We start from the raw sequence: 14,678 nt of genomic DNA on the forward strand, positions 1-14,678 counted from the left end.
TCAGATCTGGGATGTGTTATTTTAGTGTTTCTTTAATTTTTTTGAGCAGTGTACTTTTTTGCCCCACTGTATGTACAGTGCCTTGCGAAAGTATTCGGCCCCCTTGAACTTTGCGACCTTTTGCCACATTTCAGGCTTCAAACAAAGATATAAAACTGTATTTATAAAACAATGTGACACAATCATGAAGTGGAACGACATTTATTGGATATTTCAAACTTTTTTAACAAATCAAAAACTGAAAAATTGGGCATGCAAAATTATTCAGCCCCCTTAAGTTAATACTTTGTAGCGCCACCTTTTGCTGCAATTACAGCTGTAAGTCTCTATCAGTTTTGCACATCGAGAGACTGACATTTTTTCCCATTCCTCCTTGCAAAACAGCTCGAGCTCAGTGAGGTTGGATGGAGAGCATTTGTGAACAGCAGTTTTCAGTTCTTTCCACAGATTCTCGATTGGATTCAGGTCTGGACTTTGACTTGGCCATTCTAACACCTGGATATGTTTATTTTTGAACCATTCCATTGTAGATTTTGCTTTATGTTTTGGATCATTGTCTTGTTGGAAGACAAATCTCCGTCCCAGTCTCAGGTCTTTTGCAGACTCCATCAGGTTTTCTTCCAGAATGGTCCTGTATTTGGCTCCATCCATCTTCCCATCAATTTTAACCATCTTCCCTCTCCCTGCTGAAGAAAAGCAGGCCCAAACCATGATGCTGCCACCACCATGTTTGACAGTGGGGATGGTGTATTCAGGGTGATGAGCTGTGTTGCTTTTACGCCAAACATAACTTTTTGCATTGTTGCCAAAAAGTTCAATATTGGTTTCATCGGACCAGAGCACCTTCTTCCACATGTTTGGTGTGTCTCCCAGGTGGCTTGTGGCAAACATTAAACAACACTTTTTATGGATATCTTTAAGAAATGGCTTTCTTCTTGCCACTCTTCCATAAAGGCCAGATTTGTGCAATATACGACTGATTGTTGTCCTATGGACAAAGTCTCCCACCTCAGCTGTAGATCTCTGCAGTTCATCCAGAGTGATCATGGGCATCTTGGCTGCATCTCTGATCAGTCTTCTTCTTGTATGAGCTGAAAGTTTAGAGGGACGGCCATGTCTTGGTAGATTTGCAGTGGTCTGATACTCCTCCCATTTCAATATTATCGCTTGCGCAGTGCTCCTTGGGATGTTTAAAGCTTGGGAAATCTTTTTGTATCCAAATCCGGCTTTAAACTTCTTCACAACAGTATCTCGGACCTGCCTGGTGTGTTCCTTGTTCTTCATGATGCTCTCTGCGCTTTTAACGGACCTCTGAGACTATCACAGTGCAGGTGCATTTATACGGAGACTTGATTACACACAGGTGGATTGTATTTATCATCATTAGTCATTTAGGTCAACATTGGATCATTCAGAGATCCTCACTGAACTTCTGGAGAGAGTTTGCTGCACTGAAAGTAAAGGGGCTGAATAATTTTGCACGCCCATTTTTTCAGTTTTTGATTTGTTAAAAAAGTCATGATTGTGTCCCACTTGTTGTTGATTCTTCACAAAAAAATATAGTTTTATATCTTTATGTTTGAAACCTGAAATGTGGCAAAAGGTTGCAAAGTTCAAGGGGGCCGAATACTTTCGCAAGGCACTGTATGCATGTATGTATGTATGTATGTATGTATGTATGTATGTATGTATGTATGTATGTATGTATGTGTGTGTATGTGTGTGTGTGTGTGTGTGTGTGTGTGTGTGTGGTGTGTGTGGTGTGTGTGTGCGCTTTAACTTGCACAGGACAAGTGTGTAAAGACTGTGAAATGGTTGCAAAGGAGATGAAGAACTACACCCAAACACTATCTTTTGGTATTTGTTTCATTAGTCCATTGTTGATATAGTCCCAAAATATGTTTTGCATGTGAGCAATCACGTTTTCAAGATATGCAACTTTCAAAATACAGAAATATGGCCTGTGTGATGCATTTGGCATCATACAGTATGATGCTGCGATTTGCAGTTCCTCTTTAATATTCCTCACTGATAATCAAGCCCATTGTATGTGACTTGCTGAGGCTGTGAAGTGTCAACCTGGATTGGCACTGGAGAAGTGTTAATCTTTCCATTACCAGCACTGTGGAAGTGCTCTGATATAGGACCGAGGAAGAGATTGGAATAGAGGGGAAGATTAGGGAAAGAAGGGACTTTGAGACGCAGACTGATAAAGGCTGATTTTAGAGGGTGGCCAGATGTGAGGACACACATTAGCTCGGGTTTAATCATCAAAGGACCAACGGACCATGTAACGCTGAGTGTGTGTTTGCGTGCGTGCGTGTATAACTGTTGTGACTGAAAAACTACTGCAAAAACAATTACTTCTCTCTCTCTCTCTCTCTCTTTCATATATATTCATACAAACATAGAGAATCTTCCTTATACAGTGCATTCTGCATTCGAAAAGTATTCAGACCCCTTGACTTTTTACACATTGTTATGTTACAGTCTTATTACAAATACCCCATAATGACAAAGTAGAGCAGGTATTAAAAATCAAAAACTGAAATACCACATAAACATAAGCATTCAGACCCTTTACTCAGTAATTTGTTGAAGCACATTTGGCAGAGATTACAGCATATTCTTCTTGGCACACCTGTATTTGGGGAGCTTCTGCCATTCTTCTCTGCAGATCCTCTCAAGCTCTGTCAGGTTGGATGGGGAGCGTCGCTGCACAGGTGTTTTCAGGTCTCTCCTGAGATGTTAGATCGAATTCAAGTCCGGGCTCTGGCTGGGCAACTCAAGGACATTCAGAGACTTGTCCCAAAGCCACTCCTGCATTGCCTGAGGTCCTGAGCACTCTGGAACAGGTTTCTCTGTACTTTGCTCCGTTCATCTTTCCCTCGACCCTGACTAGCCTTCTATTTCCTGCCGCTTAAAAACATCCCCATAGCATGATGCTGCCAACTACTATGCTTCACTGTAGGGATGGTGCCAGGTTTCCTCCAGACGTGACGCTTGGCATTCAGCCCAAAGAGTTCAATCTTGGTTTCATCAGACCAAGGCCTTTCTCCCCGGATTGCTCAGTTTAGCCGGGTGGCCAGCTCTAGAAAGAGTTTTGGTGGTTCCAAACTTCTTCCGTTTTAAGAATGATGGAGGCCACTGATCTCGGGGACCTTCAATGCTGCAGAAATGTTTTGGTACCCATCCCCAGATCTGTGCCTAGACACAATATTGTCTCGAAGCTCTACAGACAATTCCTTCGACCTCATCGCTTGGTATTTGCTCGGACATGCACTGTCAACTGTCAGACCTTATATATTCAGTTGTGTGCCTTTCCAAATCATGTCCAATCAATTCAATTTACCGCAGTTGGACTCCATTCAAGTTGTAGAATCATCTCAAGGATGATCAATAAAAACATGATGCACCTGAGCTCAATTTCAAGTCTCATAGCAAAGGGTCTGAATACTTATCTAAATAATATTTTTTATTTTGTAATGACTTTGCAAAAATGACTAAACCTGTTTTCGCTTTGTCATTATTAGGTATTGTGTGTAGGTTGATTGGGAAAATGTTGTATTTAATCCATTTTAGAAGAAGGCTGTCACGTAACAAAATTTGGAAAAAGTCAAGGGGCGTGAATACTTTCCAAATGCACTCTATCTATTATATGTACATATATATGTTTATTTTCCTGTCTCTGACATTGCTTGTTCTGATATTTCTTAATTTTTCTCAATTTGGCATTTATTTTTTAAATTGTATTATTATTGCTAGGTATTACTGCACTGTTGGAGTTTAACGTGTTCACGCTACATGTTCCCCAAGGGCACCCCCCCCCCCACCCCCTCAACTCAAAAAGTGGCGCACAGAATGCAAAAATATTCGTAGAAATATTTAACCTCCACACATTAACAAGTCCAATAGCTCAAATGAAAGATAAACACCTTGTTCATCTACCCAGCGAGTCAGATTTCTAAAATGTTTTACGGCAAAAACATAGCACATATGTATATCAAACTACCACAAAGACACAGACGATATGTAGCCATTTTTCAAACAAAAGATGCAATCACAAACGCAGTATTAAAAGAAGAAGAATTCACTAACCTTTTGAAAATCTTCATCAGATGACAGTAATAGGACATGTTACACAGTACATTTATGTTTTTTTCAATAATATGCAATTTATATCCATAAATCTCCGTTTACATTGACGCCATGTTCAAAAAATGCTACAAAATGTCCAGAGAAATTATAGATATATAATTATAGAATTATTTTATAGATTTGCACAATTACACGTTCTACTGATAGAAGACATCTCGGAGAAGACCTAGAAACTGATCCCAGATCCATAGCTGGTTGGGAAGGGTGGGGGCGATGACGTCAAAGTTGGCCCAACTTTCCCGATGAGAAAAATAGTTTGGGAGATTGGCTGCCCTGTGAGTTCTGCTATACATACAGACATAATTAAAACTGTTTTAGAAGCTTTAGAGTGTTTTCTATTCAATAATTATTATTATATGCATATATTAGCAATTTTGGACAGATTTTTTTTCCAGTTTACTATGGGCACGCAATTCATCCAATTGTCCAATTGTCCCGAGCCTTAATAGGTAACTCAAGCATTTCGCTGCACCCGCGATAACATCATCTGCAAATCAATAAACTTTGATTTGATTTGCTTCTCTTATGGTAGCAGTCAGAGCTGCAGCAGATGTGATATGAGTAGCAGAGTCGAACTGTCTAAATTGCAGGTTCATATGAAAACTCCCTGCTGTTATTGTGAAGTGTGTGAACCATCATGTGAGCACAGATTATTGACCGGGTTGATAATTGGGTTTCTTACCCTGCTCTGAGAAAAATGCAGAAGAGAGAAATGTGTGTGTGTGTGTGTGTTGCATGTGTGTGTGTGTGTGTGTGTGTGCATCTCTCTGTCATCTCCCTGACACACGCCTGAACAGACTCCATTACCGTATATTGCCCCAAGCGACATAAAGCCTGATTTGAAATGAACAGAAGTGATCTAGGGAGGCTGCAGCAACAGTACATGAGGACACACACACAGTCAGCCAACCAAACACTAACACACACATTCACACACATGCTGGTGGTTGTTCACCCGCCCGAAATTGCTAATAACCCATCCACAACCGACTATATGTGATAAAAGTGAAAATCGGAGGCCAGCACCTGATCCCAACACGCAAATATAGAATATGTACATTAGGCTACAGTCAGGGAAGGTGGAATGATTTTTTGACAGGGGGTGCAGGATTGTTTTTTTTGCCTAATTTAAATATGTTTCTGCTTATAATTTCTGACATTTTGGTAGACTATTTGTTAGTCAACTTGTCTATATTTAGATACGTGCAGCTTCGCTTCTGTCGTTATATGTTGCCCTAGAAGACTAAAGAAACTCTTGCTCACCAGAATGTTTATTTTTTTGTATTTTTTTAATTGAACCTTAATTTAACTAGGCAAGTCAGTTGAGAACAAATTCTTATTTACAATGATGACGCCGAGCCAATTGTGCGCCACCTTATGGGACTCCCGATCATGGCCGGATGTGATACAGCCTGGGATCGAAGTGTTGGAGCGGGGAATTTAACCCCGGTCTTCGGTGGATAGAGGGGTGGCGTTTCTAAGCCTTGTCCGTTATTGCTAGACCACGGGCTCTACCGACTTGCATTCATTTTAATGTAGTAAACAGCAAAACAAAAGAAACGTCCCTTTTTCAGGACCCTGTCTTTCAAAGATAATTCGTAAAAATGCAAATAACTTCACAGATCTTCATTGTAAAGGTTTTAAACACTGTGTCCCATGATTGTTCAATGAAGCATAAAGAATTAATGAACATGCACCTGTGGAACGGTCATTAAGACACAAAGCTTACAGACGGTTGGCAATTAAGGTCACCGTTATGAAAACTTAGGACACTAAAGAGGCCTTTCTACTGACTTTGAAAAACACTGAAAGAAAGATGATCCAGGGTCCCTGCTCATCGCGTGAACGTGCCTTGGGCATGCTGCAAGGAGGCATGAGGACTGCAGATGTGGCCAGGGCAATAAATTGCATCAGTGCTCAGACTGTCCGCAATCGGCTGAGAGAGGCTGGACTGAGGGCTTGTAGGCCTGTTGTAAGGCAGGTCCTCACCAGACATCACCGGCAACAACGTTGCCTATGGGCACAAACCCACCGTTGCTGGACCAGACAGGACTGGCAAAAAGTGCTCATCAAATCAAAGTTTGGTCGGATTCACGTTTACACCGAGGCCTGTACTCTGGAGCGGGATCGATTTGGAGGTGGAGAGTCCGTCATGATCTGGGGTGGTGTGTCACAGCATCATCGGACTGAGCTTGTTGTCATTGCAGGCAAACTCAATGCTGTGCGTTACAGGGAAGACATCCTTCTCTCTCATGTGGTACACTTTCTGCAGGCTCATCCTGACATGACCCTCCAGCAATACAATGCCACCAGCCACACTGCTCGTTCCTGCAAGACAGGAATGTCAGTGTTCTGCCATGGCCAACGAAGAGCCCGGATCTCAATCCCATTGAGCACGTCTGGGACCTGTTGGATCAGAGGGTGAGGGCTAGTGCCATTCCCCCCAGAAATGTCTGGGAACTTGCAGGTGTCTTGGTGGAAGAGTGGGGTAACATCTCACAGCAAGAACTGGCAAATCTGGTGCAGTCCATGAGGAGGAGATGCACTGCAGTACTTAATTCAGCTGGTGGCCACACCAGATACTGACTATTACATTTGACCACCCCTTTGTTCAGGGACACATTATTCCATTTCTGTTTGTCACATGTCTGTGGAGTTCGTCTCAGTTGTTGAATCTTGTTATGTTCATACAAATATTTACACATCTTACGTTTGTTGAAAACAAACGCAGTTGACAGTGAAAGGACGTTTCTTTTTTTGCTGAGTTTATATGTTGGTTATTTATTTGAGTTCATTTCAATTAACCCCAGAATAATTTCATACAGTGTGGTTGAGTGGGTCAAATTCCAATGAAATGTATCATTTTACTGCCCTCCTGTTTCTAATCGGTCTTATTAATGCATTGAAATAAGAAAGGTGGAATTCAACAACAAATATTCTCCTTGAGCCCTTGTCATCAATCAATATTTCAGCTATACACCATTGATTGTATAATAAACTGTTTTTGTGTTTTGATGTTGCCTTTTATTTGCACTAAAACTCTTAAAAACACCCATATTAAGGTTGAAGAACCACTTTGGGTGTTTCAGAGTACTTCATTTATGTTTAAAACACATTCTGTGCATTAAAACACTTGCATTGGGTTGACATTCAAACACCCTCCAAACTCCAGATCTCAGCTGAGACGTTCTACTTTTACAGTGTAGTTGACATCTCTAAAGTTCTCTGTCATCTCGGCTTCCTTCATGGATCAAAGACATTTAGGGACCGGGGAGAAAATGCAATAACAAAAAAGAAGGGTAATATTTTCAGTGCAAAATATTTTATTATGCTTATAAAGATAACACCTCTACTGATGGTCATTTCAGCACATTCGCATTCACTCTAGATGCTGAAATAAATAAATCATATTTCTCCACTCCTGCTCTCGAGTCAAAATGTACATTTGGGTGCATCAATCAGCCAGGTCACTCTTGATACAAGTCAGTATTCGACGTCCATCCATGTCTGAGGATGTTTGAATCCAGCAATAGAAAGTTGTTTTTGAGATTTTTGTTTTAAACCTATCCCAAAACCTTAACCCTTACCTTAACCATTCGGAGTTAATGCCTAACCTTAAAAATTCGGAGTAAATTCCTTTACATTTAAACAATTGGTATCAATTTACTGCAAGAAATGCTTAGTTCTGCATGAGTTAGTGTTAAGACTGTGAGAAGTTATAGACCTACAGTCATTGTCCAGATTTCAGTTTCCATTAAACCCATCAGAACATTAGGCTACAGTTCCCTTGACGTGTCATAGGGCTATTTGAAGTCCCCGTCTTGTGACTGTCAAATTTATATAGCGCCTCACAATCATCACACATAACATGGCCGACACTGCTATCATCCTCTTTCACCACTTCACCAAATCTTTCCAAAACATACATTTAATGGCCCCTCCTTACTCTTTATTTTCAATTCTCCATTTAGCAGCTTTTCTGTTATTGATTTAAAAACTCTGACATTGTCCTTTTTGCCTCAGTGGATCGACATTTGTAACGCTCAATGAGTGAATGGGTGTGGAGTTAGGCGCAGAGAGCAAAGCATGTGGGAAAAAACACGCTTTAATGTCCCAAAAATCACAGGAACAAAATAGTATACCCAACACAGGTGTAACTATAAAACAAAATAGTACCCTTATGTGAAATACTAGGACAGTGAGAAAACCCAACAAAACACGAACCACTCTCACAAATACCAGAAGAACAAGGCCGCACAAACAGAAGCGCGCTAAACGAACTTAAATAACCCCACCCTAACAACCAAACAATGAACAGGTGAAACCAATTAGACAAAACTAAACGAACACAGAACAAAGGATCGGTGGCAGCGAGTAGACCGGCGACGACGACCGCCGAGCGCCACCCGAACAAGAAGGGGAGCCACCTTCGGTAATATTCGTGACAACATGAAACTTTTTCTGCCTGTTCCCAAAAGCTTTAGGGGATTGCCTTGTAGGCTATTTGGCAAGTGTAAAGTTAGACCCTAAAGCTTAAGTTTACACACTAATGCCAGATGCAAACCTCTATATGTCCTATAGGCCTAGATATAAATTGCACAATAACTATACATTTATACAGTGGCCTGCAAAAGTATTCACCCCCCTTGGCATTTTTCCTATATTGTTGCCTTACAACCTGGAATTAAAATAGATTTTGGGGAGGGGTTTGTATCATTTGATTTACAGAACATTCCAACCACTTTGACGATGAAAAATATGTTTTTATTTTGAAACAAACAAGGAATAAAATATTTTAAAAACTGAAAACTTGAACGTGCATAAATAGTAACCTTTTGCAGCAATTACAGCTGCAAGTCTCTTGGGGTATGTCTCTATAAGCTTGGCACATCTAGCCACTGGGATTTTTGCCCATTCCTCAAGGCAAAACTGCTCCAGGTCCTTCAAGTTGGATGGGTTCTGCTGGTGTACAGTAATCTTTAAGTCATACCACAGATTCTCAATTGGATTGAGGTCTGGGTTTTGACTGGGCCATTCCAAGACATTGAAATGTTTCCCCTTAAACCACTCGAGTGTTGCTTTAGCAGTATGCTTAGGGTCATTGTCCTGCTGGTAGGTGAACAGTCCCAGTCTCAAATCTCTGGAAGACTGAAACAGGTTTCCCTCAATAATTTCCCTGTTTTTGCGGCATCCATCATTCCTTCAATTCTGACCAGTTTCCCAGTCCCTGTCGATGAAAAACATTCCCACAGCATGATGCTGCCACCACCATGCTTCACTAAAGGCCTTTACACAGAGACACAATGGCCTCAGCTCTTAATTGCATTATATGTTCCTCATTAGCCATGTTTGATTGACAGTTGTGCTTAGAAATACAGGAACAGGCACATTTCCCTTGCCACCATTAACTATGCTCTACAATAATGTGGAATGGAAAACTTTGGCTGTTTGGTACCTAACACATTAAGAATTTCCACTTGAAGGAAGAGTTGTATTCTGTTATGTTCTGTTTAGTTTCCATTCTATTTCCAACCAAATCAGATGGTCTGACTGCAGTATTCGACTTTTGTGTATAAGCATAGACATTTTGACGGTTAAGTTTAGGCATTCATTCAAAATGGTTAAGGTAAGGGTTAAGGTTTGGGGAAGGGTTTAAACCAGGGGTTGGACCTGGTTCAGGTAATAGAGCCGAAAACTGTAAAATAACACTTTTTCATGGAACAGAATGAAAACCGGTAATGGGAGTGATCTATGCTGTTCCGGAACGGAATCCTTGTATTAAAAGCATGGGAACTTGATCATAACGTTATTTTATGTTCTAGGCAAGAGGGAGGGAGAGGGAGGGAGGGAGGGAGAGAGATACGAAATATGACCTCAGTGTTGAGGCTATGCTTACAACTGTGGTGTAAATCATTTCAGAATGGGTTGATTTCCAGCACTTACACACACACACACACACACACACACACACACACACACACACACACACACACACACACACACACACACACACACACACACACACACACACACACACACACACACACACACACACACACAGGAAAGAGAAAACATTTGATGAAAACAGATGTCTTTCTGTATTTATCACTTGATGCAGCCAATGTTTTTGGGGAAAAATCCCCTTCCTGATCTCACCTTGACCAGGTGTTGTAGCTCCAGGGCCTAACCTCAATATTGGGTGGATCACAGTTACTATTACTGTACTTTGGCAGGCAAAGAGCAGTAACTGTGCTTAAAAAAGCGCAGCAAGGATATGTATGAGATATTAGACGTGAATGTATTTTGATGTTACAGTTGAATCAACTGTAGATTTGAGGTGATTGCTGAACTATCCAGGGGTGGCCAACCCTCGTCCTGATTAGGGCTCGTTGAGGTGGCTGAATCGGTTGAACACCTCACTCCTTTCTGTTCTGTATCTGCAGGCCTTGGCTCTCTTTCCCTATCCAATGTACAAAGTCTCTCAACAGCCGTCACTTACTCTGACTGTGACCCAGCAATGGCTTTGGTTGTTGTGTTATTAATGTTACTAATATAATTGTCTATTGAATTATACGTTTGGTTAATAGACTGCACATGTCAAAGTTTCTCTCCAGTATGTTGTGGTATTGTTGCTTGTCTCTCTCTCTCTCTCTCTCTCTGGCATTATCAGCAGTGCTCTTTGTCCTTGTTGTTTTAGAGTCTGCTAGCTATAAGCGCCGTGTCAAGATGATAGTTGAACGGGGTGATGAGAATCTATTGGAATGAGAGCCCTTGAGCAAACACACACACACACCTTGAGCAACCAAGCTAAGCATCTGTGTTTTTGTTAAGTAAAGTCGCACACTGAAGGGCAGGATGTTCATTTGACAGTCTTGAGGGTGTGTGTGTGTGCTAGTGTCAAGTAGATAAAAACCACAGGTCAGCGTTTTTCGTCATGAATCTTATGCTGGAGTCATCTCTGCAGAGTGGTCGCTAGCTGATAGTCATAAAATCCGATTTTAAACCTTAACCACACCACTAACAATAATGTCTAACCCTAAAATCCTGCTGATTTCCTGGATGCCGTTTCATCTTGGTTTTTCCTGTAGCTCACGTTCTAGGGCACGCACAGAGAATATCTTTGCAGTTCTGGAAACGTCAGAGTGTTTTCTTTCCAAAGCTATCAATTATATGCATAGTCGAGCATCTTTTTGTGATAAAATATTGCGCTTAAAACGGGCACGTCTTTTTATCCAAAAATGATATAGTGCCCCCAGAGTTTCAACAGGTTAAATTAAGACCAAAAAGCACATTTTTGTTTTCATGAACTTTTACAAAATAGCCAATTTTGACTTTGCAGCTGGCCCATTTAGCGGAAATTGCACAGTTCTGCCTCCAGGACAAGACTCATCCCAATAAGTGTCAACCTGCATAAAAACCTGGGTCAAGTAGCGAATTCAGTTTAAGCTCACCACTATACTGTCCACCCATCCCACTTTCACCTCCCTCTCCTCTCTCGCTCACCAGAGTTTCCACAACAACAAAGCAAAGGCCAGACACTCTTCTTTTTATAAACTCCCAAATATTTTTTTACTCCACTTTTTTAATTGGCAGCTACATCCAATCTTGTTTCCTTCAGGCCTGCATCTAATTAAGGTGAAACGTGATTAATTAAGCTCATCATAAAACAAAGAGAGGCCCTGGAACTCGTATAGCCCTTATAGATAGAGGGAGGTAGAAAGAGAGGGAAGGAAATGGAGAAAGAGAATGAGAGAGTCTGCCTGCACTTATTGCCAGTTGTGCACCATACCCTGCTGTGAGCCTGGCTGTGAATAAACTGTGTGTGGGTGTGTGTATGTGCGTGCTTGCGTCCACGTGTGTGTGTGCGGGTTTCTGCATTTGTGTGTTTGCTTGTATTTGTGTTGTGAGATTACATGTTTTAATTGTGCCCATGACATTTCCGTGTCCTAACTTCTGCTTTGCTTGAGTATAAACTGCACTGTTATGCCACGAAAGCATTTTGTGACAGCATCATACGAACCTTCTAACTCCTCCTCTCTTTCTCCTCACCTCCCTCCAGATCAGAGGATGCAGCAGGAAGCAGATGAGCGACTGAGCCCCACCTGAGCCCTGACCCCTGACCCATCACCTCCCACCCCCACCCCCACCTGGCCATCCCATCATGCACCTGCCTTTTCGAGGTCGTCTGAAGCTGCTAGTGGCATCTCTGACCGCCGTCATCCTGCTCACCTGGCTATACCTGCTGGCTGGGAACCTGGAGAGTAAGTAATACCTGCCTGTCGCCATGGTTACACGACTGACCGAAACTACTTTTTCATTGAACTGCAGTAGGAAGGAATGGGAAACATGTATGCATGTACTGTAACGACTTTAAAAACAGATTCAACAACGGTATACAGATGCCGTATCTTAATTTGATCATCCTGTTGTTGCAGGAATTTGGAAATGCAAACTTGTATTGCATCCAAGGTTTAAAATGGCTTCTAAAATTTGTAATTTCCAATTTAAGATGACTGACTTGATTTTCCCTAATGGGAATGAACTCAAAATAATGTTACCGACCACAAATAACAATAACTGTAACGACCCTTTGCTTAAAAACTTGGATATTGACTTTGCCACTTTGTGGCACAGTCGATGTCATACAGGGCTTACGGGCCAGAAGTTTGAGGGTTCGCCGACCACCACAGACAAACTCACTCTCTCTGCCTGTTTCATTACGGCCCTGCTACACTGTAACTGTAGCCATTGGGTGTTTGGCATTGCCATCTGCCATTGAGGAAATGCTTCCTTTGAAATCAATAAAAGCTGCTTCACTGCCTGTGTTGTGCTCACGATGTGTCACGTCCAAGCTCAAGACATCACAGAGGTGAAATTCTCGATGGCTGACTTCAAATGTTCATTCTATCTTGTGAATTCAAATAATGACAAATAAAGTAGATGTTGGTTGCATATGGCCTCGACTATTACAACTGCTTATTTTAGTCAAGCTCGGTTCAAAAGCAGCTTGCGAAATTAGAGGATGATTTAGTACAACCACTAGCAACAATTTAGTGAGTACTTGTGAAAAACTGGACCAAAGCTATTGTACTTACACATAATCAATGAATTATATGGTACAGTAGGCAAAATAGAATAAAGACTGCTCCTCTCTCAAAATAACGAACTGTGAAAAAGCAGGTAAAACTTCACCTTGACGTGACACTGATGGCAAAGCAACGCAATGCATATAGTGTTACTACAATCAGAGCCAGCTGCAGACAATGATCAGCTCGGGGGAAATCAGATTTTCATATAATTATATGAAATATTTGCAATACATTTTTCACGAACAAGTTTCTGTGGCAATGCACTCCACAACCAATAAACAAAGCATACTGACTTTCGGGCACTTCAATATCATGGTTTGCGTTTTCAACACCGCAATAAATAGATGTCAATCTCGTCAATCTCGACAAACAGAACCTTCGTAGGCCTACCCAGTGTAAAAGACTTGGCTTGACAATCACCGGAATGTCATTCACCTTTTTGGCGTCTTGTAACAGATGACTCTTTCCATTAATCAAATGCTTCGCTGCACAGTTTGGATTGATTGATTTGATTGATTCAGTAAAAAAAATATACATATACACACAGTACAGCAATTTTTCAAAATGACCGGGATTGTAGAATAGAATCAGACTTATTTCCATTGTGGTCCCAATTTTATTGCATAGATGCATATACAATTACAATAATAGAGACAGACACATTACAGAGACACAGACAACAACAACAAAAATGCTCAACCTCTAGATGAGTATGAGGGGGGAGTTTAAGTACAATTCTAACAAGCTTATTTCAGCTTGGTCTGTAGCTTATTCTTGAGATGTTTGGGGCTTCTGGTGAACCATTGGACTAGCACACTTGCCAGAGTCTTTAGGGTATCTCTATAGCAAGGTTTTCAACCACTTGGTGACAGATTTTCATGTGAGTATTAAAACATTTGCATCAAAACAAGATGTGCATATTCCCGTCAAAGTTGTGTTTCCATCAAATTGACTTGTTGTGTAAAAACGTAGTCTGCATAAAAAATAACTTTTGCGGTTAAATGTGTACCAAAAAACAAACAAACAGGGTAAATGGGGTTCCATTGCATTTTAAACTCTAGGCCGACTGATGGTTTTGTCTCAAATAATATTGCGTAGGTATAGCAAATGTGCCCAATTTGGTATTCAGCAATTTGCACTTTCACCACCCTGTGAAGTTCACCAAAACGTATTACATCTGTAGCATAATAAACTGCATGCTTTCCCATGATGTCGTGATAATCTTTATCCAACGTACTTTACTCGCATAAAAATGTTGAAAGGAAACCTGGTTATTAATATGATGCCAGAATTCGACAAACTTGTGCATGCCTACTATAGACTTTTGAAGAAGCTCATATACAGTGGGGAGAACACGTATTTGATACACTGACGATTTTGCAGGTTTCCCTACTTACAAAGCACGTAGAGGTCTGTAATTGTTATCATGGG

The 14,678-nt window shown here is 41.1% G+C and overlaps 1 protein-coding gene across 2 annotated transcripts in view; it reads left to right on the forward strand.

Moving 5' to 3' along the window:
- The window catches only part of LOC135546476 (xylosyl- and glucuronyltransferase LARGE2s-like), a 72,129-nt gene that overhangs the window by 38,014 nt on the left and 19,437 nt on the right, over positions 1-14,678 (forward strand). For both annotated transcript variants that reach the window (XM_064974922.1, XM_064974932.1), the window contains one exon: positions 12,218-12,419. In XM_064974922.1, coding sequence (XP_064830994.1) covers positions 12,320-12,419 — 100 coding nt within the window. In that variant the 5' untranslated portion in view covers positions 12,218-12,319. The remainder of the gene's footprint in view (positions 1-12,217; positions 12,420-14,678) is intronic.

Source organism: Oncorhynchus masou, chromosome 1 (genome assembly GCF_036934945.1).
Source record: "Oncorhynchus masou masou isolate Uvic2021 chromosome 1, UVic_Omas_1.1, whole genome shotgun sequence".
Taxonomy (NCBI): Eukaryota; Metazoa; Chordata; class Actinopteri; order Salmoniformes; family Salmonidae; genus Oncorhynchus; species Oncorhynchus masou.